Source organism: Lithobates pipiens, unplaced genomic scaffold, assembly GCF_037356315.1.
Source record: "Lithobates pipiens isolate NorthernLeopardFrog02 unplaced genomic scaffold, aLitPip1_a1.2 Scaffold_22, whole genome shotgun sequence".
NCBI lineage: Eukaryota > Metazoa > Chordata > Amphibia > Anura > Ranidae > Lithobates > Lithobates pipiens.
In genome coordinates this window covers 139,466,416-139,494,004 of record NW_027507784.1, presented here as the reverse complement: position 1 = coordinate 139,494,004, position 27,589 = coordinate 139,466,416, and the positions used below count along the sequence as shown (strand labels likewise).

The window sequence follows — 27,589 nt, the reverse complement described above, 5'->3', positions numbered from 1 at the left end:
AACACAGAAATGTTGGCATAGTAAAAAGTATAGTATGCACTCAATACTTGGTTGGGGGCTCCTTTTGCTTGAATTACTGCATCAATGTGATGTGGCATGGAAGCGATCAGCCTGTGGCACTGCTGAGGTGTTATGGAAGCCCAGGTTTCTTTGATAGTGGTTTTCAGCTCATCTGCATTGTTGGATCCGGGGGATCATTTTTTCTCTTGACAATACCCCACAGATTCTCTGTGGGATTTAGGTCAGGCGAGTTTGCTGGCCAATCAAGCACAGTGATACCATGATCAATAAACCAGGTATTGGTACTTTTGGCAGTGGGCAGGTGCCAAGTCCTGCTGGAAAATGAAATCAGCATATCTATAAAGTTAATCAGCAGAGGGAAGCATGAAGTGCTCTAGAATTTCCTGGTAGAGGGTTGGGCTGAGTTTGGACTTGATAAAACACAGTGGACCAACACCAGCAGATGAAATGGCTCCCCAAAAGCATCACGGACTATGGAAAATGTTGCATTTCATTTGGGAATCAAGATCCCAGAGTCTGGAGGAAGAGTGGAGAGGCACAGAGTCCAAGCTGCATGAGGTCCAGTGTGAAGTTTCCACAGTCAGCGATGATTTGGGGAGCCATGCCATCTGCTGGTGTTGGTCCACTGTGTTTTATAAAAGGCCAAAGTCAGCGCAGCCCTCTAGTAAGAAATTCTAGAGCACTTCATGCTTCCCTCTGCTGACCGACATTTTAGAGATGCTGATTTCATTTTTCAGCAGGACTTGGCACCTGCGCGCACTGCCAAAAGTACCAATACCTGGTAACTTTGTTTGTGCTGCCCCCTATGTATCTGCAAACCATGATTAGCTACCTCTTTGCCTGTTCTTTTTCCCCCAGAGTGCAATCAGCTTCCTCTCTCTTCTTCATTTCCTCAATGTCTATAATCAGCTGCCAATCTGGGCAGGAGTCATTGTTAGCTCTCAGACAACAGAACATGGTCAGCTACAATTAACAGATGGCAGATAAGCAGATGGCACACCTGATCACGTCTCCAGAAAAAATATTGCTCTGGCAGCAATCTTTACCAACATGAATAAGTCCAAAAACTGTTTAACCAAATTAACCTCTTCCTGCCCACGCTATAGCCGAAAGACAGCTACAGTGCAGGCCTAAAATGCTGGGACGGCGTTCATGTAGGTCCTCCCTTGCATGAACTACCTGCGCGCAACCTGCGGGGCATGTGCGGCTTGCTCTGTGATCAGCGAGTCAATGAGACTCAGCTGATCCCAGATCGGAGTAAGGGTCCAATACCGTCCCCTTACCACGTGATCAGCTGTCAGCCAAGGACAGCTGATCACGTGATGTAAACAGACGGCTTTTTTTTCCTCACGCCGAGCTGGTTATTGTCTGGAGTAAACGGAACATCGGTCCCCTACACCCCAGACCCACTGCTGCTAAGCAGTACCTACCAGTGCATATCAGCATTGTTAATCAGTGCCCACCAGTGCCACCTATCAATGCCCACCAGTGCTGCCAATCAGTGCCTCATCACCAGTGCCACCTATCAGTGCTGCCTATCAGTGTCACCTACCAGTGCACATCAGTGCCACCTATCAGTGCAGCCTCATCATTGCCGCCTCATCAGTGCTGCCTATCAGCACACATCAATGAAGGAGAAAAATGACCTGTTTGAAATTTTTTTAACACTATGAAACCCCAGTAGTGATTAAACACCACCAAAAAAAAAGCTCTATTTGTGTGAAGAAAATGCTAAAAATGTCATATGGGTACAGTGTTGTATGACGTGCAATTGTCATTCAAAAGTAACAGCGGAGGAAGCTGAAAATTGGCCTGGGCAGGAAGGGGGTTTGAGTGCCCAATAAGCAAGTGCATACTAGAACATTAGGATACTGTCTTGCAGGGGATTTTTTTTTCTTTTTCCTAGAGTTTACCACTACTTTAAACAGAGCAGTACTTCAATCCTTTTCATCAGATAAAAAAATAGAAATAAATGTTGGTTCAGAGCAACTACCAAGTTCATTTTAACATGATTGAAGGCATCTTATGCCCCGTACACACGAGAGGGATTAAGTCTGACAGACCTCCAAAGGAGTTCCGCCGGAGTTCCGCCGGAGTTCCGACGGAGTTCTGGCGGACTTTTCGACCGAACGGACTTGACCACACACCATCACACCAAACTCCGACGGAGTCGAACGTGATGACGTACGACTGGATTCGACGTAGGAAGTTCCTAGACAGTAGCCAATAGCTGCCCTAGCGTCGGTTTTAGTCCGTCGGAGTAGCACACACACGAGCGGATTTTTCAAAGGGGACCGGGTCCGGCGGAGTTCCGTCGGGAAAATTTAAAGCATGCTTCATTTCTAAAGTCCGTCAGACTTTAGCTTCGCTAAAGTCCGTTGCAGCCCACACACGATCGGATAGTCCGCCGGACTCAGTCCGTCGGAGTTTGGATGTCGAAAAGTCCGCTCGTGTGTACGGGGCATTACTAAAACTCTATTAAGTGTTCAACAAGATACTGAAAGCAAAATACCTTCATGGTTCAATGCAGTGCAGTTATGTAGCTGGATAAAACCCCTCATCATTGAGGTTTAGCGTTTTTTTGTGATGGTTTACCTGCTTTTCTATGTTTCTCAGGAGCATAGTCGGACTGCTTGGAGACATTTCTAAATCTTTAGTGGGAGATAGATTTGTGTATTCTGGGGGAGTTGCCACCCTCTCTGCAGGCCTCAAAGAAATGCTTGGATCTGGCAGATGTTTTTTCCTGTGCAGAATAGAATTGGAGGGCTCCTCAAACAGCAGTGTTCCCTAGGATACAGATATAAATGAAACGATCCATCAAAACCTTTACATCATTTTTTTTGTATTGTTTTGGAAGAAATGGCTCATGTGGACATTTCCAGCACTTGAATGTGGAGGTGGGTGTGACGTCTCGATGGTGTTTGGAATATTTGATGTAAAAACATGCATAGTCTGTCTCATGTTGAGACAAAAAAAAACACTTTACATAATTGTTCCCAAAGAGGCTACCTACCTTTCCAGACATTTAAAAAAAAAAAGGAAGTCATTAACTATAACTATAGTTTCTGTACAAGTAATTTAGTAAAATGAATGCATTGCGATTTCAGGCGTTCCTACCTCACACATTCAATACACACTGCAGATCTTCAACGTGCTCATTATATGTGGAGGTGGCCTAATTAAGCACATGTTTCATTTTCTCAAATGTCTACTTTAACCACCCTGTCAATATTATACTAGATAAAACAAGCCTGGAAAGTGAGTGAACATTAGGTGGATGTCAACAGGCACTGGAGTAGGGAGCAAATAATCCGCACTAAGTACTATTCCACTTGCAATCTCTGAAAAATTTGTGCAAATACTAAAAGGCATACGTAGAAATCAACCTGCCTATGCAAATTAGAAGGAGATTGGCAGAAAACACAGCAAGGCAAAAAACAAAGGAAACAAGTCAATGTATACACTGTGCTACTGCTATACCTTAAAGCGGGGTTCCACCCTAAAGTGGAACTTCCACTCATTGGAACCCTCCCCCCCTCCGGTGTCACAGTTGGCACCTTTCAGGGGGGTGCAGATACCTGTCTGAGACGGGAGTCTATGCTGTTTCCTGTCCTGGCACGCTGTCTGCTGGGACACACACGGGTCCCAGAGACAGCGCGGACCATTCCTATTGCGCTGCGCGACTTGCGCATGCGCAGTAGGGAATCGGGAAGTGAAGCTGCAACGCTTCACTTCCCGATTCCCTCACTGAGAATGGAGGCGGCAGCAGCCGAGTGATCGATCGGCCTCGGCTGCCGACATCGCTGGACCCTGGGACAGGTGATTGTCCATTTATTAAAAGTCAGCAGCTGTAGTATTTATAGCTGCTGGCTTTTAATATTTTTGTTTCTAGTAAAATCCCTCTTTAAGGCCTGATGCATACCTATGCTAGTTGCAGTTTGCATATTGCAGATGCATTTTGTGTTTTTCAATACACGCTTTTAATTCATTGAAGTTTATGGAACCAAAGACCAGTAAAAAGTCCCTTGACTTTCCATAAAATGCACAGATGTGAACTACATCTATAGGAAACCATGTTAAATGGACTGTAGTCTGTTTCTGCAAAACTAAAAAAAAAAGCACTAAACAAATACAGAGGTGTGAACCAGGCTTAAAAGTGGTTGTAAACCCTCAGATGATACACAGAGATGAAACAAAAGCTCCTTACAAACGTTTTACATGTATATTTGCAGTCTTTCCCCGTTCTACATTCTTTAGAAAGTGCACATTGTGTTACAAATCTTTCTTCCTCATTCAGCAGTGGGTGTGGAGTCTGGTAATACACTGTGTGAGAGCTGATTGGAGGAAAGGCACACGCCCCCCTCCACATAGGCAAAGGAACGAAAAATCTTGCAGAGCTGCAGTCTGAATAGATAAGCTCTCTGCTTATCTATCTCTAAGTTTCCTCCCCAACACAAAATTCCAGCTGTTTTTATCTCATGTCAAAGAGCTTGTCAGACGTTATCATGCTGACAAGAGTGGTACGGAGCAAAAAGACATGGGACTCAGAGCTTTGAAGATAAGTAAACACTACAGATATATGTAGATATATGTGCCCAGGTCAGATTTCATGAATGGGGTTTAAAACTTTAGGTAAATTGAAGTGGGGGAGGCGGGGTGCTGGAGATAGGCATCTGTCAAAGCCACACACTAGTATTACTGCTTGCCAGGGACGTGCGGTGAGGCCAGCGGCTGGTGAGGCACTGGCTCGTATCAGAGCCAGATACACACAAGTTACATATGCCACGAACATTAGAGCGAGAGCAATAATTCTAGCACTAGATCTCCTCTGTAACTCTAAACATGCAACCTGTAAAAAAAATAAAATAAATTTAAAGCGTTGCTTATAGAGGTTTTTAAGCATTGAAATTTGGCACCAATCCACAAGTGTGCGCAATTTTAAAGCGTGTTAGATATCTATTTACTTGGCGTAACATTATCTTTCACATTATACAAAAAAACTGGGTTTAGTGTTTTTGTTTTTTTTTAAATATTCATGAAACTATTTTTTCCCCCCAAAAAAAGGCGTTTGAAAAATTGCTAAGCAAATACAGTGTAACATAAAAAGTTGCAACAACCACCATTTTAGTCCCTAGGGTGTCTTCTAAAACAATATAATATAGTGTTTGGGGGTTCTGAGTAATTTTCGAGCAAAAAAAAGGAGGATTATTACATGTAGGAGAACAGTGTCAGAATTGGCCTGGGTGGCAAAGGGTTAAATATCATAAGTAAATATACAAATAATTATTATATATTGTTTTTAAAGGTAATTTACTATATTTTCAAAAACTGTACTCATGCAGGTGGCTTATTTGACAAATTACTGAAGCTTGAAGTTATAACTTCCAACCAGTAATTTCACAATAAATTATCTTATAACATATAGCATAATAATATATGATTTAGCTTGCTTATAAAACAGTACTTTTTCAACAATAGCAGATTCTCATTCACCCTCTTAATTGTGTGAGAAAAATATAGGATTGTGGGTAAATCTTATACCCATGTCTTTTTCTTGCAGTTAAGAGGGCTGGGCAAGAGGAGGAAAAAAAAAAGCAATTCGGAAAAAAATATTTCTTGCTGTATTTTCTCTATGCATTGTTACTGCTGTGGTCACACAGATTTACTTCTGCCCCAGTTTTTATAAATTGTGACCAAAGCACTGAATTAGACACTGGGACACCAGAGCCAACAGGCCCACTTTTTCTGTTCTCTAGAAGCCAGCCTTTGTATGTGGAAAACAATCAAACAGCAGAAGCAATTTTCAGCTAGTGCTGGAAAAAAATTTAATTTGATGTGGGTGATATACTGCAGTGTAAAGCTTCCCCATTAGCTTTCATATGTCAGCATTAAAAAAAAAAAAAAAAAAAAAAGTATACAATATATATATATATATGTATATATAATAGTAATAGGATTGCAGTATACCAAAGTATACCAGTTCTTAGATGTTATGGCTGCATTGGTCTTCCTTTCTTAAGTTTTTTTTTCCACCTTTATTTTCACCCCGTAATCCGGCCAGTAACACATTTCTAGTTCTAGGGTGTCACTACTCTGGATGGAGGAGGAATAAAGACACCTTTGGACGCCAACATTGTCAATCTGGGGAGAGGCTAGTGTTAGATGGACATGACTACTGAATTAAAGCAAAAAAACACTTTTTAATAAGTTACCGCAAAAGTATTCTACCATCTATAATTTAAAGAGGAGCTGCACAAAAAAAAAAAATATTAAAAGCCAGCAGCTACTAATATTGCAGCTGCTGACTTTTAATATCACACTTACCTGTCCCAGGTTCCAGCGATGTCGGCGGCAGATGACGAGCGATCGCTCGTCTCGCTGCAGCCACCGTCGCCATCCTCTGTCAGGGAATCGGGAAGTGAAGCAAGAGGGCTTCACTGCCCGGTTCCCTACTGCGCATGCGCGAGCCGCGCTGCGCTGGTTCCCCGCTGTGTCTCTGGGAACTGTGTGTTTCCCAGAACACAACGGGGGGGCGGAGCCATGCAGCGGTGTGCGGAGCCATTCGGCGGTCTGGCCGGAAGTGGGTGCAGTTACCTGGATTATCCAGGTAACTGCACCCCCCTCCCCCCTGAAAGGTGCCGATTGTGGCACCTTTCGGGGGGGAGGGATAATACTAGCGGAACTTCCCCTTTAGGGTGAAGAACCGCTTTAAGGTGTTACAAAAAAAAAAAAGACCAGTGATACAGTGCTGCGCCTGTCTGCAGGCTACGCTCTCCTCTCTTCTCACAAGACACACTGAGAGCAGTGGGAGCTATTGGCTGTCAGTAAAATCCCATGAGGACAGAGCAAATTAACCAAGCCATACTCACACTGTGTGTGTGTCTATGGACTCACAAAGCCCGTTCAGCATGCATGCCCCCACAGGTGCTGCCTCAGCTCACAGCTTGCTGAGGGGGCACTCGGAGAAGAAGAAATGGATGGTGCCAGCTGGGGACTCCAGAAAATGGAAAATTGTATCAAATACTTACCGTAATTTTCCTTTCCTGACGCCAATACATGGCAGCATACATATGATAAAGCTCCGCCCCTATATCCACCCACAAGACCTGTTTAGCTCTATAAAAGTCTGACTGAGAGCTACTTCCCCCATTTTCTGTATAAAGCACGAAGAACAGAGGGAGGGTTTGTATGCTACCATGTATTGGTGTCAGGAAAGGAAAATTACGGTATTTGATACAATTTTCTATTTTCCTGATGCCAAACATGGCAGCATACATATGATACCTAATGAGCTTTTGAGAGGGAGGATGTAATGCTACAAACTTAGTCTTTATTTGACAATAGACATAAAAACTTGGATAGTTTTCTTCCCAAACTCTACTGTAGTAAGAGCTGCTGGATCAACCGTGTAGTATTTTAAGAAGGTATGATGAATTGACCAGCTAGCCTCTTTGCAGACTGTCTCCAGAGACAATCCTGCCCATGCCACGCTAGAAGAAGACATCGCCCTGGTTGAGTGAGCTCTACCCACCTCTGGAGGATCTTTCCTGGCCACTCTATATGCCGGTGAATAGTTTTTAGTATCCAGGCCATGATGGTTCTGGCCGAGGCCTCTTCCCCTTTAAATTTTAATGATAATAAAAAAGTCTGTCAGAACGTCTGAATGTAGAAGTAGTCTGGAGATAGGCTTTGAGGACTTTTGGAATTTCCAAATCATGCAGATCAGCATCTGATTCCGCTGGGAAGGCCAGAAGCCCCCATTCACTGGAGAGATGAAATATTGATGACACCTTTGGGACAAAATGATCCAATGGGTTTCAGCACAACCTGTCTGGGAAAAACATGGAATAAGGTTCTTCTGCCCCCAATTCTTGGAGTTCCGACATCCTTCCCCCAAGAGGGATGGCTAATAGGAAATCCGTTTTTAAAGGTGATATCCCATAATGAACAGTCTTCTGTCAGAGTACGAGGAGGGTTTGCTAGAAAGTTGAGAACTACTGCCAGGTCCCATTGAGGGAACTTATTTCTCTTGGGAGGGTGTAGTCTAAGTACAACTCTCATGAAGTGCTCCACCAGCAGATTTGCTGCCCATTTATTAGGGTAAAAGCCGAGATGGCTGAAATTTGCACCTTAAGTGAACCTTAAGCCCCAAATCCAATCCGAACTGGAGGAAAGACAGGATTTGATACATTAGTGTCAAACTGACGTCCAGCTGCAAGGTTTGTTAACCTATTCCATATTCTAAAGTAGATGACATTGGTTGACCACTTTCTGGAACTCTGTAAAGTTCTAATACCCTCTGGAGAACATCTTAACTCTTAAACGCTGCCTTAAAATATCCAGGCCGCTAAGGCCAGTCGTGATAGTTGCAGATGTAGGGTATCTCCTTCAGACAGGAGACGAGGACACACAGAGTGAGTGATCAGTGTGCACATGCTGAGATCCATTGCCAGAGAGACCCATGGTCTGTGAGGCAAGTAAGAAAATACTGTGATGACTGTCAAATTCTCTGTCAACAATCTCCTCAGGAATTTCAGGATTAAAGAAATTGGAGGGAAAGTATAGGCCAGTTGCCCAACCTATGGATGGGTGAAGGCATCTGTCCCCTCTGCTAATGGATGAGGATAGAGTGAGAGGAACCTGGTTCACCTTGCAGATGGTTGATGAGGCAAAAATATCCATCTTGCGAACACCCCCACTCATGGATGATCTGTTTGAACACTTCGGGTCACTTTGAGCCACCTGGCTCCAATTGCCTCCTGGGTGGGTCTGTCATTAAAAGGGCCTCTGGGTATTTGTGGGAGCCTCAGGGGTCTCATCTCTCTGCGATCTTATGAAGGGTGACTGTGTACCCCTCCAACGCCTTCTGAAGTCCTTGGATGGGTGAAAGCCTCCGAAATCCCAGTACCTGTTTGGCTTTGCTCTGGATGGTTGCCCCCTCTGGCGTCTCGACCTTCAATCTTGGGGCAGAAGACCTGATTTTCCTCCTGTAACCCTGGAGATGGCAGTCTCACAGCGCCTACCTATCAAAAGGCAGTTTACACAAATTCTGTTTTGATGATCTGTCAGTCGCCCAGGGCTTTAGCCACAGCACTCTTTTGGCTGTGACTGAGCTGAGCATAGCTCTGGTGGACCATCGAATGATGTCCATAGCTGCCTCACCTGTGAAGTCCAAGAGTTTTTTCCTCATCAAGAGCCTTGATGGTTTTCTTCTTTTGGCAGCTGGTTTTTGATCGCATACTCCAAGTTCTGAACCTACACTCGCACAGCACTTACTACAGATGTTAAAGCAATGCCGGGTTTACAAACACCACCTGCTGCGAGGTAAACCTTGAAGTCCACGTCAATGCATCAATTAAGGATATCATGAAAGGAGGAAGAGTCTTCCATCAGAAGTGTCACATTCTTGGCCAGTCTGGTGACTGCCGCATCCACCGTTGGTGGATTAGATAAAGGAGTTGCATCCTCCTCCGTTAGTGGATACAACTTCTGCAACCTATTGGTTGAGGATTTTCTCTCCCCCTTTTCCCATTCCTCCTGAAACAGGCCTCTTATTTCTGTCATAAGAGGAAAGGTAGCTACTTGTTTCTTTAGGTTCCTCCTATGGAACCCAAAGGCTTGTTCACACTTGCAGCAGGCTCTGCTATTGCACTGAAAAGCGATCTGTGTTTAGGTCCCTTTTCAGAGACATTTGATATTATCACATAGAGGGGACAAGTGTTGCTGCTATGCGATTTTCAAAGAGCGATTTGTACGCAATGTTGCAACTCACATGGGGGGTGGCCCATTCACTTGGCTGCCCTATGTGTGCAAAAAGAAGGGATAACAAGCTTCGCACAATATTTTTAAAGGCACTTTCTCCCACGTGACAATCACAGCAGAATCGCATCGCATTTGGGGTGCCCTGAAAGGATAAAGGCATCTAATGCCTGTTGTGCAGCCACACAATTGCCACACAATTTAACATCAGATTATATGGTGTGTGACAATAGATTTTCTCCTTCTTTGGAGGAGGTTCCGGATATTCCCATTCCAGTGCAGCTTTTACTGCCTTAATGAATGGTGGTATTAGTGCAAAATCAAAGCCTGGCCCTTCGGCATCCTCTGACAAGGAAGAGGCGATATCTTCTCCCTTTCTTGAGCAAGGTTGACACCTGCTGACTCTCATACTCCTGGTCTCTGGCAAGCTGCCTGAAGCAGTTGATGCGAAGTAGCGTTCCAGGTATAGGGTCATCTCCACACGACCAACATTTGCCTTTCGGACGCTCAGAGGCCCTCAGAGGAGAAACTGTGTGCGTTCTCTTAAGCATAAATTTGCACCCTTTGTACTGGGGTCTGCCAGAACTGAAGGAGTCACTTTCCGCTCTGGAAAATTCCTCACAATCCAGAAGGCCTCTGGACCTCCTAGAGCCAGAGTGTGATCGACTGGGACTGCAATAGACAGGAAGACACGCTCATAAGGGCAGAATGTACTCTTTTTCCCGCATCTTCTTACTTACGCAAAGTTGGCCCTTACCTGGTATTGCGGTGGTCTTGGTTATGTGGTGTTAGGCTCATTCTGGTGGAAGAGCCGAAAAGTGCAAGGGGGACTGCATGACAACAGAGAGAAATAAGGGAAGTGACAGAGAGGAAAAAGAATGCTGCCTCTCAGGGTGCCTGAATAGCAAAGGCATCCATTACCTGGCCATTTGTGCTCTGTAAATAGAGCAAGAGAGAGAGAGAGAGAGATAGAGAGAGACTCAGCCCTCTCTCACCTCTGTTCTAATCAAAAAAGGGCTAGTACAATTAGGAGAGTAGCCAATGCTTATCCACACAAAAGGACACTTTTAAGCTGGCTACACATCATACAATCCTCTGCAGATTTTTTTCCCCATCAGATTTACCAAAAAAAACACAATACAAGGTCAAACCGTAAGAGCTTCAGTTTGTATGCAATCAGACAGGCCCCTGCACCATATGGTCTGTATGGGGTCTTTAGAGACACGAGAGCAATAAAAAGGAAAAAGTTTTATAGAAATTGACAGACCTGGATAGAGCTCCATAGGAGAGAAGACATCATGCAGTCCAAGCTGCTGGATCTGGACTTCCAAGCAGGCATGCCACAAGAGGATTGTTGTCTCTGATTAGAGAACACCTGGACCCCAAAAGACCACCAGAAGGGGTTCCCCATCTTGTTGGTGCATTTAGCAGCCTAAGATGTGGCACTGCGTACTGGAAGAGGCTGAACCCAGGAGGACTCCGATGTAGTTGGCAGGTAAGTGCTTTATCCTGAGTGTAACGGTCTGTAGGTGTTGATCTTTTGAGGACAAAAAGGAGAATGGAGGAGGTAGCTCTCAGTCAGACTTACAGCTAAACAGGTCCTGTGGGTGGATATAGGGGCGCAGCTATATCATATGCTGCCATGTTTGGCATCAGGAAAAGGAGATTAGAGACTAATCTGTGCAATACCATCACCCCTGTCAGTGTTAAATGAGATGTTTCAAACCCTTTTAAAGGAGGCTGAAAACTGCCGTCTAAATGTCTGCAGTTGGAACACTCATTTTCATGTTATCTGACTTCTCTTCGTAAATAAAAAGCTTTTTTAAGTAATAATGTTATTTAATTATCAAAAATGTTGTAAACCTGCAGTCTACATGTCTGCAGTTGGAACGCTAATTTTTATGCCATTTAACCTACCCTCATAAAAAAAGGAATAAAAAAAAAAGGAAGCCAAAAAATAAATGATGCTGGGCTATAAAAGCAAACTAACGCAGCCACCACACCTAGGAATTGGTAAGATGGAATATATAAACATTTTTGTTTTTGGGTTTAATGCCACTTTAATAGTTCTGCTATTATATCAATTATATATTATTATAGCGGAACACAAATAGCTCATGGTAAACATATAATACCTTTAGGCTTCGTTGCTGACTCTGAAGACGACTTAGTTGCTCGATTTGGCACTCCAGTTCTGAGATCTTTGCCTGAAGCCATGTCCAGCGGCTCCCAATATTCGCTCTCGTTGACAGCCAGTGACATTCTGCTTTACTGTAAACAGAACCAAGAGAAAAAAAAAAGGTAACCGAGATTGAACAATTAAAATGCAGAAGAAGAAGAAAAAAAAAATCAATAAACTGCTATTTCAGTTGAGGAACATTAAAATACTGCTAAAGTATTTTGAATGTACCTTACTTGGCGATCTTGATAATCTATTAAGAGTCAGCACAGTATATACTCTGTGGAGGACTTAAACCTGCTTATGAGATGCAACAGCATGTACTACGTTAAAAGAACCAGTTTGTGTTAACAATAGCAGCGGTCAATAATCTGTCAATTAGCGATGGTAGTACTACAGATCTGCACCAGCTAGAAGTATAACTACAGGCAATACTTTCTTTTTAAATTTGGAAAGGGCAATAGAGGGTTATAACCCATCCGATTTTTTTTTTTTGCCATCTGTGTCCCATTGCAGAGATTTTGATTTCCCATAGCCTAGGAAGTGATAGGAAATCCCTGTAATTTAAGGGAATCCCTTGGGGAACCCCAGGTCACCAGAACTAGTGTCCCATTGGAAGATTTCCCCTTTATTAAGTTTCTGGGGACAATACAAGCCGGGGGAGAGAGTGCAGAGATGGTTGCTGTCATCACCACAACACATTTTGGGTCATGATCCTCTGTCAAGTTGTGTTCCATCTACGCCTCCATGTACCAAGCCTCATTTTGGATCAGTGTTCCTCCGAGCGAATTACGTTACACTTGGGCGCTTCCACCTGCCTGTCCACACAGCTGCCGGTTAGTTTCTCTCCTTCAAGCAGTTAAGCCGCTGCTCATCATTGGTGTTCCTCAGTCTGACGGCTGACCCCAACCATCTGACTTGACACCCATCCCCCTACATCGGGTCCTGCTCATTGCAGATGAGGCACTCAGCTTGATCACAGGAGCACCGTTCCATAGGGCTGGACGGTAGCCCATCGATTGCCAATGTACTCGTACAGTGTTTTTCACACTGACTAGTTATTCCACCTGCCTGAGGAGAGTTTTGTATTCAATGGTTTTCAATATTTTACATCATTGCTTTAATAAACTTCCTTTTGTTTTTTAACCCTTTAAAGTCCACAATTTTCAATGAGTTAGCTTGACTCAAAATGTGCGCTACCAAACGGTGGAGCAGAACTTTACTGGGTTAACCATATCGGCACCATCAGAGACTGTTTCAAGTGTTTACAGCGATCATTCGCTTTCTTCCCAAAGGAGTTTCCATTCATTTTGGTTGTGGCTGTATTTTTCTGAGTGTTGTTTTTGTTTCATTTCCGACACCACTCCTGGTGAGGAAGCTCCACACAGCTGCTTTTTGGTCTCCCACAAGGCACCATACATTGTCATCAAGGCTTATTGCGGTTACAACTCAACAACTCAATATTGAACCCTACAGACTAAGACTGGGACACCATTAAAGTTCATGTGTATGTAAAGTAGGGCTGTAAATAATAATGATTATTTTCATAATCGATTTGTTGGCCAATTATTTGTAAATAAATAGTTAATATGTAAAGTAAAAAAAAAAAAAAAGGCAATTTATTATTAAATACAGTGCCTTGCGAAAGTATTCGGCCCCCTTGAACTTTTCAACCTTTTGCCACATTTCAGGCTTCAAACATAAAGATATAAAATTTTTATTTTTTGTGAAGAATCACCAACAAGTGGGACACAATTGTGAAGTGAAACGAAATCTATTGGATTTTTTAAACTTTTTTAACTAATAAAAAAATGAAAAGTGGGGCGTGCAAAATTATTCGGCCCCCTTGCATTAATACTTTGTAGAGCCACCTTTTGCTGCGATTACAGCTGCAAGTCGCTTGGGGTATGTCTCTATCAGTTTTGCACATCGAGAGACTGAAATTCTTGCCCATTCTTCCTTGCAAAACAGCTCGAGCTCAGTGAGGTTGGATGGAGAGCGTTTGTGAACAGCAGTTTTCAGCTCTTTCCACAGATTCTCGATTGGATTCAGGTCTGGACTTTGACTTGGCCATACTAACACCTGGATACGTTTATTTGTGAACCATTCCTTTGTAGATTTTGCTGTATGTTTGGGATCATTGTCTTGTTGGAAGATAAATCTCCGTCCCAGTTTCAGGTCTTTTGCAGACTCCAACAGGTTTTCATCCAGAATGGTCCTGTATTTGGCTGCATCCATCTTCTCCTCAATTTTAACCATCTTCCCTGTCCCTGCTGAAGAAAAGCAGGCCCAAACCATGATGCTGCCACCACCATGTTTGACAGTGGGGATGGTGTGTTGAGGGTTATGAGCTGTGTTGCTTTTACGTCAAACATATCGTTTTGCATTGTGGGCAGGGGTGTACCAACGATGGGGCGGGGGGTGCGGTCCGCCCCGGGTGCCACACATTGGGAGGGTGTCAGTGGCATATCTAATGGGGGTGCGTGCAGTCCACACCCGGGTCAGGTGACACCACTTACAGAGGGTGGGGAGAGCCCTGGCAGCTCTCTATGGCCGTTTTTTTCCCAGCCAGATCACCCCCGTCCTGCGGCAGCAATGGTCTGGTCTTTGCTTTCCTCCTTGCTCCTCCCACCACTGCTGAGCTGCTGAGCCAAGCCTGTTACTATTCTCCGCCCGAGCGGCACAGCTGCTACTGTGCACTGTGTTTTCCAGACCTTGCTAGCTGCTGCCCTGATGTACTTGAGGCTGAGCCAGCTGCCCTCCCTGCCAGTGTCCTCCAAGGTGAGCTTCTGATAAGGGGGTTGGCATGATGGTCGCTGCCCTCAGCTGGTGTGCTGTGAGAAGAGGGTGGGGTGTTTGTTCTGCCTCCCTGACCTGGTCTAATAAGGGGGAAGGGGGGAGGCTGCTGTGTCCACCACTGACTGTGCTAACTCACTGCTTTTTAGTTTAAAGGGTGATTCAGTGATTGGAGTGCAATCATTTTCAATAAAATTTTACCTGAGTGTCATTTTTTGATTGGACTTTACTTGCATGCTGTTCCATATTTTGCTTGTTGTTTTTCCAATGCGGCTTTAGAAATGCCTTCTGGATTCCTGTGCAACTCCATGTGGTGCAATTTTCAACTCATTAATTTAACTGGGATGAAATCACATTGAATCGCACAAAAATGTAATGCACACACTACTTTTTCAAAAGCGCACTGCACCAAATTGCATGATACTATGGTACCATGAAATCTGGAGCAGGCAAAAGCACTGCACTGCCATTGTGATCTGTGTTAAAGGTGTTATTAGAAAAAAATATATACACCTGCAGGAGATCAGGTACCCAGTGCGTTTTGAACGCAGTGTGGGAAACGCATACAGAACATGGATTTCCTGCACCACCTTTTGGTATAAACGAGCTCTTAAAGTGGTACTAAAGGTTTGTTGCACAGAGTGACCCTGAACCTCGTCTTCTGGGGTCCCTCAGTGGCTCTCGTGGCTCCTCCCCGAATTAGATAACGCCCTAGGAGAAGCGCTCTCACGTGGGGGTTATATTACTGACTCACTCCTGATTCATTCATTTTGCGTCCACATACGCCAAGTTTATGACTTGTCCCCCCTCCCCAGCACCCACGTCATTGGATTTGATTGACAGCAGCGGGAGACGATGGCTGTGCTGCTATCAATCTATCCAATCAAAGCCGGACTCCGTGGAGAGGAGGACAGCGCGTCCCCGCCGAGGAGATGAAGGGGCTCAGGTAAGTAAAAGGGGGATTGGGGGGCCGGTGACTGCCAGGTGTTTTTTTTTTTTTTCACCTTAATGCATAGGATGCGTTAAGGGGAAAAACCGCAAAGGTTTAAAACCGCTTTAATATTTCAAATCAGATATCACTCACAAATTTTAACAGTATTTATTTTAGTAGTTCCAATGCGCCCATAATTTTATTTTATTTCTGTTCTACAGATGCATAATAGGCTGTAAATGTAATTTTTTATTTTTTTGCAGCAGCAAGGCAGAGCAGGAGTAAAATAAGCCCATTTGTTAATAACCCCAAGCAATGATGTCAGTGGATGTTATAATTACCCCCACAGCATTGGTGTAAATGGGGGGCTATGCAATGTAAAACCCCTTTCGCACTGAAAGAGCCACTTCTGCGTCTCCAATGTGAAAGTCCCGAGGGCTTTCACACTGGAGCGGTGCGCTGGCAGGGCAGTCCTGCTAGCAGCATCTTTGGAGTGATGTATACACCACTCCTGCCCATTGAAATCAATGGGGCAGCGCGGCTATACCGCCAGCATAGCGCTGCTGCAGCAGCGTTTTGCAGTGGTTTTAACCCTTTCTCGGCTGCTAGTGGGGGGTAAAAGCACCCCGCTAGTGGCCGAAAAGCGGCATTTTACTGCCGACACACCCTCCGCCCCAGTGTGAAAGGGGCCTAAAGGGGTCCAAAGGTGTGGGAGCTGTGTAATGTGAAGGGGTCCAGAGGTACAGGCTATGTAATCTATAGAGGGTCTTCCTACATTTTACCAGCAGTTATGGATGCAGTGCTGTAGATTTCTTAGGTTGCATATTTTTTTCTGCATTTTCTGAAAATGCACCAAAAGTCTGCATCTTTGGCGCATTTTCAGAAAACAGGAAAATATATATTTTTTGGGGGGTGACACCATGTTTTACTGCACCAGGTGACACCAGCCCTAGTAACGCCACTGGCAGCAGCACAGGCTACAGAGCATGGAGGCGCTACACATGACGTAATTTTATGTCAATGTGCGGTGTGCTGACTGCCCATCTGGGGGGGGGGGGGATGCCAGATATAGGATCCGCCCCGGGTGCCAAATAGTCTAGGTACGCCCCTGATTGTGGGCAAAAAGTTCGATTTTGGTTTCATCTGACCAGAGCACGTTCTTCCACATGTTTGGTGCGTCTCCCAGGTGGCTTGTGGCAAACTTTAGATGAGACTTTTTATGGATATCTTTGAGAAATGGCTTTCTTCTTGCCACTCTTCCATAAAGGCCAGATTTGTGCAGTGTACGACTGATTGTTGTCCTATGGACAGACTCTCCCACCTCAGCTGTAGTTCTCTGCAGTTCATCCAGAGTGATCATGGGCCTCTTGGCTGCATCTCTGATCAGTCTTCTCCTTGTCTGAGCTGAAAGTTTAGAGGGACGGCCAGGTCTTGGTAGATTTGCAGTGGTCTGATACTCCTTCCATTTCAAAATGATCGCTTGCACAGTGCTCCTTGGGATGTTTAAAGCTTGGGAAATCTTTTTGTATCCAAATCTGGCTTTAAACTTCTCCACAACAGTATTACGGACCTGCCTGGTGTGTTCCTTGGTCTTCATGATGCTCTCTGTGCTTTCAACAGAACCCTGAGACTATCACAGAGCAGGTGCATTTATACAGAGACTTGATTACACTCAGGTGGATTCTATTTATCACCATCAGTCATTTAGGACAGCATTGGATCATTCAGAGATCCTCGCTGAACTTCTGGAGTGAGTTTGCTGCACTGAAAGTAAAGGGGACGAATAATTTTGCACGCCCCACTTTTCAGTTTTTTATTTGCTAAAAAAGTTTAAAATATCCAATAGATTTCGTTCCACTTCACAATTGTGTCCCAATTGTTGGTGATTCTTCACAAAAAATAAAAATTGTATATCTTTATGTTTGAAGCCTGAAATGTGGCAAAAGGTTGAAAAGTTCAAGGGGGCCGAATACTTTCGCAAGGCACTGTATCTCTATACAGTGGTAAATATGAATAACCAACTATATGTTTAGGGAGCAAAATCTCGAATCCACTCTGAGAATAATAGACAGAAAAGATATAATGTATATACTATTAGAGGGTGAATCTGGGAAATATCAGCCTCAGATTGTGAACAGTGAAAGTAATAATAAAGATTGTGTATATATATATATATATATATATATATATATATATATATATATATAATACACCACCAGAAGTGGATATATGGGCATTTTTAACTAGAAGTCAGACATGAATCTATATGAAGGGTGAAAGGGAGATATAAATCTTTTATAATAAAGTAGTACTAAAAGCTAAGACTTTTTTTTTTTTTCTTCATGGATATGATCATTTTAACTATGCATAATACTGGTAAAAGTTTACTTTAAATGTAATTGTAATGCCTTCTATTACCTCCGGTCTATCAGCCTCCTCCTCCTCTGGGTTTAGATGCTGATCTTCCCTGCACACAGTCTTTAAAGTTTTTAAAGTGATTTTTTTTTAAAAACAACAAACATGTTATTCTTACCTGCCCTATGTAATGATTTTGCACAGAACAGCCATAATTCTCCTCTTCTGGCTCCCCCTGCCTTCAGAGGGCCCCAATAGCAAGCTGCAAACTATAGTATAGAGGCCCCTATAGCAAGATAAGAAAAACGTCTGCCTTTAGAGCCACTCACTTCCTGCCCAGGACTTCATGTCCCATGAGGCTTTGCTCCTCACACATATACAAGTTCTCAGGGGCTTGCTGACATGTATGGATGATGTACTGAGCTGTATGTCTGCATTTCCTGATAAGTAAACAAATAATGTAACTAATCAACTGGCCGATTAATCGATTATGAAAATAGTTGACAACTATTTTCATAATCGATTAGTTGTCAATGAATTGTTTTGGCCCTAGTGTAAAGGCAGGCGACACAATACTTATGGTAAATATAGTGTATGTGTTACAGGTAAGATAGGGTTGGTTGGTTGATTACAGTGAGTGCTGCCCTTTGGCTTTCTCCCTGAGCCCTCCCTGCTCAGCACATACTGATCCAGATATCCAGGATTTCACAACACTGTATTTATAGATCACTGGAATGTATGTGTAGAAGAATATTTTGGTAAAATTTGCACCAGGTCTTAACAAAATAAAAATACTTCTGGTCTACTTATTTTGGGGTTGTATGCATTCATTTATGTAAATCTACAGTACTATGCAAAAGTTTTAGACAGCTGTGAAATATAGGCAGATGGTATGGTATGATGGAAAACTATCAGGTAGGTGTGTGATTGACTCCAAATTTATTCTTCAGCAGAACAATGATTCCAAACATACAACCAATGTCATTAAGAACTATCCTCAGTGTAAAGAAAAATACAGGAGCCCTGGAAGTTATGGTTTGGCCCCCCACAGAAGCCCTGATCCCAACATCAAGTCTGTGATTACTTGAAGAGACTGAAGGATTTGAGGCAGCCTACATCCACAGAAGATCTGTGATTAGTTCTCCGAGATGTTTGGAACAACCTACCTGTCGGGGGTTCCTTCAAAAACTGTGTGCAAGTGTACATACAAGAATTGATGCTGTTTCGAAGGCAAAGGGTGGTCGCACCAAATACTGATTTGAGTTGGACCTACTTTCTGTTTTGTTAACTGATAAAAAATAAAAACGATTAAAAACACTTCTATTTCTGAAAGTATTCTTAATTTACAAAAAAAAATTCACACCTGCCTAAAACTCACGTACAGTACTATATACATTGGTTCTAGATGGATTAAATCCTTGAATAATATTGCATAACTGCATTGTTCTGAAAAAACTGACCCAGCCATAAAACACTCAGAAAAACAACACAGATAAAAAAAACATTTAATAAGTGTGGTACATGCACGACATTGCTATGGTCCTATATCTGCAAGCATTGTATATATTACAGTATAACGATGTACAATCATTTTTTTTTTTTTTAATGAATGTGTTTTTAGATTTTATTTTATAGTTTGTACATATTTTTACTAATATTGTTGATTGGACGAGTCCTCAGTGTTGCATAAAAGGCTCCCCTTTTCCTGCACTTTTGTTAAGATGTATATGGAAGGCAACATCTGAGGTATCCTTGAAAAACATAGCTGGTCTGCCCTTACCTGTAGTCATTAACGCATAGTTCATATTAACAAGAGTTACAGCTAGCGCCTAACTTTCAGGAGTTTGTTGGAAAACATGATCCTTAACCTCTAGACTCAACAGTATTTTGAATTTCAAATTCCTGTATCTGCCAGTAGATAAGAAGGGTGAAACAGGTTTTTAAGTTCTGCAATTGTGCAGATTCCACGCCACTGTTTTCCTCTTGCCAGCTGTCTGCACTCCTAGTGAAAATTACCACAATGTAACCACTAACCCAAGTTCTTTTCCTTCTATAAGCACACCAAAGTACAAGTCCTTCATGTCCACACATCTGCACCAAGCCAAGTTAATTCTTACCTGGAAAATATACCTATATACACACACATACATAGACAATCTCACAAAAGTGAGTACACCCCTTACATTTATGTAAATATTTTGTGTTTTCTTTTCATGTGACAACACTGAAGAAAATTACACTTTGCTACATGTGTAAAGTATATGTAAAGTAGTAAGTGTACAGCTTGTATAACAGTGTAAATTTGCTGTCCCCTCAAAATAATTCATCACACAGCCATTAATGTCTAAACCGCTGGCAACAAAATTGAATACACCTCTAAGTGAAAATGTCCAAATTGGGCCCAAAGTGCCAATATTTTGTGTGCCCATTATTTTCCAGCACTGCCTTAACCCTCTTGGGCATGGAGTTCACCAGAGCTTCACAGGTTGCCACTGGAGTCCTTTTTCACTCCTCCATGACGACATCACGGAGCTGGTGGATGTTAGAGACCTTGCACTCCTCCACATTCCGTTTGAGGATGCCCCACAGATGCTCAATAGGGTTTAGGTCTGGAGACATGCTTGGCCTGTTCTGAGTGGAACCTGTCCTGTTAAACCGCTGTATGGTCTTGGCCACCATACTGCAGCTCAGTTTCAGGGTCTTGCCAATCTTCTTATAACCTAGGCTATCTTTATGTAGAGCAACAATTATTTTTTTTCAGATACTCACAGAGTTCTTTGTCATGGAGGTGCCATGTTGAACGTCCAGTGATCAGTATGAGTGAGTGAGTGAGAGCAATAACACCAAATTTAACCAGTTCCCGACTGGCGCACGCATATGTACGTCGGCAGAATGGCACGGGCAGGCATATTGGCGTACAGGTACGTCCATTTTTATATGCCGCCCTGCCATCACGTGGGTACAGCCAGCGGCGCCCTCGCATGCCGTTCTGGACCCCCGTGAGTCCGGTCGCAGGTCCCGCGGACTCGATCGCCGCAGGGATACCCGCGATCGTCTCACGGGGAGGCTGAACGGGGAGATGCCGTTGTAAACAACAACAAGCAACAAGTGACGCTGATCTCTGCTCCATGTGATTGGAGCAGAGAACAGCGTTCACCAACACAAAGCCCAGCCCCCACAGTTAGTAACACGGCCCTAGGAACACTTAACCCCTACACTGCCACCCCCTGGTTAACCCCTTCACTGCCAGTGTCATTTACACAGGAATCACTGCATTTGTATAGCACTGATTGCTGTATAAATGACAATGGTCCCAAAAATGTGTAGAAAATGTCTGATGTGTCCGCCATAATGTCGCAGCCACAATAAAAATCGCTGATCGCCGCCATTACTAGTAAAAAAAAAAAAAAATTAATAAAAATGCCATAAAACTATCCCCTATTTTGTAAACGCTATAACCTTTGCGCAAACCAATCAATAATCGCTTATTGCGATTTTTTTTTACCAAAAATATGTAGAAGAATATGTATCGACCTAAACTGAGGGAAAAAATATATTATTTTTATATATTTTTGGGGGATATTTATTATAACAAAAAGTAAAAAATAATGCGTTTTATTCAAAATTGTCCCTCTACTTTTGTTTATAGCGCAAAAAAAAACAAAAAAAAAAAAACACAGAGGTGATCAAATACCACCAAAAGAAAGCTCTATTTGTGGGAAAAAAAAAGGACGTCAATTTTGTTTGGGAGCCACGTCGCACGACCGTGCAATTGTCAGTTAAAGCGACGCAGTGCCGAATCGCAAAAAGTGGTCTGGTCTTAAGCCAGCAAAATGGTGCGGTCTGAAAGTGGTTAAAAAACACCTGCTTCCTATTCACAAATAACAGATGCAGCATTTTCTATGACTTGCTTTTCTGATCAAGAGCAAGGGTTTCATAATACAAAAAAAAAAAAAAAAAACCATAAAACATAAAATGTGGCTAACAGATAAAAAGACCATACTAAATATTGGGCATTTGCCTAGTGGTATAGTACGGCATAACATTACATGTTTATATAACATAATTATAGCATTTACCATCTGCTACCATGACTAAAGTTGTGCTAAGACACTGCCTACAGAATCTCTTCCAGACCACAGTCTACTAAGATGCTTGTCTTCATCATGTTAATAGATCCAATGTTCATAGGAAAAAAAGGGAACTTGGTGAAGTTTAAGAAGTCATCAATCTGAAATTGCTCAAATACTTACTAATGCTATGCTGACTGCAATCATAGTATACTAAGGTTTACAAATAAGGGAAAACAGGTGTGAAGGTGCTACAACCTTTCCATATAACCATGACCAAGGACTTACCGTATGTCCAAAATGCTTAGGCTGTTTTTACAGCATTGCACATGTCTCTTCAATAGAGGAATACTATCCCGAGTGCTGACCATCCCTTTCCTTTACAAATAAGCCTGGTTTTAATTTTGCAGCACAACCCTTGTACAGCTGGGGTGGTGTGTCCCTGCACCTTTAGGGAGTAATGGGCTGCCTCCAGGCATACCTGCCCTTAATTTAGCTACGGCTATACAGGTCCTTCTCAAAAAATTAGCATATTGTGATAAAGTTCATTATTTTCTGTAATGTACTGATAAACATTAGACTTTCATATATTTTAGATTCATTAAACACAACTGAAGTAGTTCAAGCCTTTTCTTGTTTTAATATTGATGATTTTGGCATGCAGCTCCTGAAAACCCAAAAATCCTATCTCCAAAAATTAGCATATTTCATCCGACCAATAAAAGAAAAGTGTTTTTAATACAAAAAAAGTCAACCTTCAAATAATTATGTTCAGTTATGCACTCAATACTTGGTCGGGAATCCTTTAGCAGAAATGACTGCTTCAATGCGGCGTGGCATGGAGGCAACCAGCCTGTGGCACTGCTGAGGTGTTATGGAGGCCCAGGATGCTTCGATAGCGGCCTTAAGCTCATCCAGAGTGTTGGGTCTTGCATCTCTCAACTTTCTCTTCCCAATATCCCACAGATTCTCTATGGGGTTCAGGTCAGGAGAGTTGGCAGGCCAATTGAGCACAGTAATACCATGGTCAGTAAACCATTTACCAGTGGTTTTGGCACTGTGAGCAGGTGCCAGGTTGTGCTGAAAAATGAAATCTTCATCTCCATAAAGCTTTTCAGCAGATGGAAGCATGAAGTGCTCCAAAATCTCCTGATAGCTAGCTGCATTGACCCTGCCCTTGATAAAACACAGAGGACCAACACCAGCAGCTGACATGGCACCCCAGACCATCACTGACTGTGGGTACTTGACACTGGACCTCAGGCATTTTGGCATTTCCCTCTACCCAGTCTTCCTCCAGACTCTGGCACCTTGATTTCCAAATGACATGCAAAATTTGCTTTCATCCGAAAAAAGTACTTGCTTCTCTGTAGCCCAGGTCAGGCGCTTCTGCCGCTGCTTCTGGTTCAAAAGTGGCTTGACCTGGGGAATGCGGCACCTGTAGCAAATTTCCTGCACACGCCTGTTCACGGTGGCTCTGGATGTTTCTACTCCAGACTCAGTCCACTGCTTCCGCAGGTCCTCCAAGGTCTGGAATCGGTCCTTCTCCACAATCTTCTTCAGGGTCCGGTCACCGCTTCTCGTTGTGCAGCGTTTTCTGCCACACTTTTTCCTTCCCACAGACTTCCCACTGAGGTGCCTTGATACAGCACTCTGGGAACAGCCTATTCGTTCAGAAATTTCTTTCTGTGTCTTACCCTCTTGCTTGAGGGTGTCAATGATGGCCTTCTGGACAGCAGTCAGGTCGCCAGTCTTACCCATGATTGCGGTTTTGAGTAATGAACCAGGCTGGGAGTTTTTAAAAGCCTCAGGAATCTTTTGCAGGTGTTTAGAGTTAATTAGTTGATTCAGATGATTAGGTTAATAGCTTGTTTAGAGAACCTTTTCATGATATGCTAATTTTTTGAGATAGGAATTTGGGGTTTTCATGAGCTGTATGCCAAAATCATCAATATTAAAACAAGAAAAGGCTTGAACTACTTCAGTTGTGTGTAATGAATCTAAAATATATGAAAGTCTAATGTTTATCAGTACATTACAGAAAATAATGAACTTTATCACAATATGCTAATTTTTTGAGAAGGACCTGTATATGCTCCAACGTGGAAACTCGCAAGGATTAGCGTTAGGACCACTCTTTATAGAGGATCCTTGACGGCAATGCGGATTCCACATACGTATGCACATACAGTAAAACCTCAGATTGCGAGTGACGCGGTTTCCGAGCATTTCGCAATATGAGCCGTTTTGTTTTTTTAATCCTGACTCGATTTGCAAGCGATGTCCCGGAAGAAGAGCAGAATTCAAGCCTCTAGGGTGTGAGGTACCGCATTTGACCAGAAGGGCAGGGGCGCCGGTGATGCACGGAGACACTCAGAAACACTCCGTCCCTGAGTGTTTGAGCGTCTCCGTTGCCCCCCCACCTCTGGCCACATGCGGTACTGCATAGCCAAGCAGTGGCTGTGGAACAAAATTATCTGAGTTTCGATCGATTCCTATGGGGAAACTTGCTTTGATATACGAGTGCTTTGGATTACAAGCATTCTTCTGGAAGGGGTTATGCTCTTAATCCAAGGTACTACTGTATTGTGCAACTAAAACCTCTCTTTTTAATGCCAATTGTTAGAATGTAATGTTTTTTTGTGAGCTAGGAAAATGTATGTTTTTATTTAAGGTGAATTATAAATGGGGTGGTTGCAATTGTTGTCCAGGTATGTTTGTGATTTATGCACCTCCAGCAGAAAGCTAGGAGTGTAGAACCACTTCTCTGTTAGAGGCAAGGCCTAACTCAGGGAAAAAATAAAAAAAATATTGTCTACCAGCTGATGAAAAATATAATGATATTTTTGACTGGGATATGATCTAATACAGAGGCACACTGACCTTACCACACTCTTTAAAGTCATCCTCTTTGCCCTTGTACACACGGTCGGACATTCCGACAACAAAATCCGTCGGATTTTGTCAGACGGATTTTTAGTCCGAAACTGGTGTTGCATACACACGGTCGGACAAAGTTGTCGGAAAATCCGATCGCTCGTAACACGATGACGTAACTTAGTTACGACGGGACTACGTTCAGGCTAGTAGCCAATAGCTTTGGTCTAGGAATTTGATCTGAGCATGCGTGGCACTTTGTCCGATCGGAATTCTCTACAAATGATCGGACAAAGTCCGATCAGGTCATGTTGTCGGAAAATTTTATAGCCCGGCTCTAAAACTTTGTCGGCCGGATATTACGATGGAAACGGTCCGATGGAGCTCATACAGGGTCGGATTATCCGACAACATGGTCCGATTGGACATTTTCCATCGGAATGTCCGACCGTGTGTACAAGGGCTTTGACTTGTAAAGTTGTGAAGACTGGTTCATTGAAGCCACCTTCTTGTCGATCTCCATTCGGTCGGTCACCCACCTGCTTTCGCTGTAACCAATTAACTATACTAGACCAACGGCCACTGCTAGTCCTGAATAGTACATGATATAAGAATGCCTGCCCACATCCAGCACTGGAGAATGCAGGACTAGAGCACCAGCTGTCACGAGACTAGAAGGTAAGGTAAGTATTTCTCTATATTAGGATTACCCCTTAGTAAAATGCGCAATATGTTCTTCAGGAACAGAGGGGAGTGAGGGTGGCACAGTACTTCAATTTATGCCAGGAGTTCCACTTTAAGGAAAATAAGGGTGTTGCCATCTCCCCACACGGAGCCTGCTGATTGGACAGTGATGTATACAGTCATTTTAATGTCACTTTTTTCTAAGGTGTAAAGGCTTCTGCTTTATTCATTTTCTTTAGGTACCATAAATCACAAGGGATTAAGGCAGAATTCAAGGCCTCCTGCTGAAGACTAGTAACTCATTACATTAGATATGTTCTATCACAACACTAGGCCTTAGAAGCAGCTTAGGCATGCGGGTAGCTGTTTGCTTAATAGATTCTGCTTTGCTAAGTGAACTTTGTTTAATAAACCATGACTTTATGCAGGCTAAGACTTGCCATGATGGTTTAATTGAACACTCAAAAATAGTGCTGAATATATAGAGAGGATAGAGCTGCACAGCAGCCAGGTTCTATATCCATGTATCAGCATACCTCCCAACTTTCTTAGATAGGCGAAAAGAATACATTATAGCTAGCACAAAGTATGTAGAAAAAAAAGACACACCCCTGCTATGACTATATGGACCATGATGAATTATTGTGCAACAAAAAAATTTGTATCACTACTTTTCATGAATACCGAATTTTCCAATTAAAAAATGCAAACATTTAGAGTTGGGATTGTGTTAACAGTAGTATAAATAGTACATATGTTATAGACTATATATCAAACCATAAAGAGGGACAACTTGTGAGTTACACATCAGATATCCCCAAACCCACTCATCCATGTCTTTATGGACCTTACTTTGTGCACTGGTGTGCAGTCATGTTGGAACAGGAAGGGGCCATCTCCAAACTGTTCCCCCAAAGCTAGGAGCATCAAATTGTCCATGTCATGGTATGCTGACACCTTAAGCCCTTGTACACACGGTCGGAGAATCTGTCGGAATGTGTCCTATCGGACCGTGTTGTCGGATAATCCGACTGTGTGTGGTATGCATCGGACTGATTCCTTCGGAATATCTGTCGGACCCAATTTTCCAACATGTTGGAAATATTTTCCGACCAACTGGTTCGATCGGACATACTCCGATCATGTGTAGAGAATTTTGATCGGACCAAGTGCCACGCATGCTCAGATCAAATTCCTACATCAAAGCTATTGGCTACTAGTCCCATCGTAAAGAAATTACGTCATCACGTTCTGAATGATCGGATTTTTCAACAACTTAGTCCGACCGTGTGTATGCAACAGTTTCGGACACAATCCGTCGGACTAAATCCGACGGATTTGTTTGGCAGAATGTCCGACCGTGTGTACAGGGGCTAAGAGTTCCCTTCACTGGAACAAAGGGGCCAAGCCCAACCCCTAAAAAACAACCCCACACCATAATCCCCCCTCCACCAAATGATTTGGACCAGTTCACAAAGCAAGGTCCATAAAGACATGGATGAGCGAGTTTGGGGTTGAGGAACTTGACTGGTCTGCATAGAGTCCTGACCTCAACCCGATAGAACACCTTTTGGGATGAATTAGAGCAGAGATTGCGAGCCAGGCCTTCTCGTGCATCATCAGTGCCTGACCTCACCAATGCACTTCTGGAAGTATAGTCAAATAGTCGATAGACACACTCCTAAACCTTGTGGACAGCCTTCCCAGGAGAGCTGAAGCTGTTATAGCTGCAAAGGTTGGGCCAACCCAATATTGAACCCTACAGACTAAGACTGGCAGGTGTCCCAATACACACACACACACACACACACACACACACACACACTTGTGCTCATAAGTTTACATACCTTGGCAGAATTTATGATTTCTTGGCCATTTTGCAGAGAATATGAATGATAACACAAAAACATTTCTTTC

The 27,589-nt window shown here is 43.1% G+C and overlaps 1 protein-coding gene across 2 annotated transcripts in view; it reads right to left on the bottom strand.

Moving 5' to 3' along the window:
- The window catches only part of KANSL1L (KAT8 regulatory NSL complex subunit 1 like), a 168,437-nt gene that overhangs the window by 97,009 nt on the left and 43,839 nt on the right, over positions 1 to 27,589 (bottom strand). The window contains exons 3-4 of one of the 2 annotated variants that reach the window (XM_077448359.1): positions 11,916 to 12,051; positions 2,617 to 2,808 (exon numbers count right to left, since the gene is read on the bottom strand). In XM_077448359.1, the coding sequence (XP_077304485.1) occupies positions 2,617 to 2,808; positions 11,916 to 12,051 (328 nt within the window). The remainder of the gene's footprint in view (positions 1 to 2,616; positions 2,809 to 11,915; positions 12,052 to 27,589) is intronic. The other variant, XM_077448360.1, reaches the window with a different exon arrangement.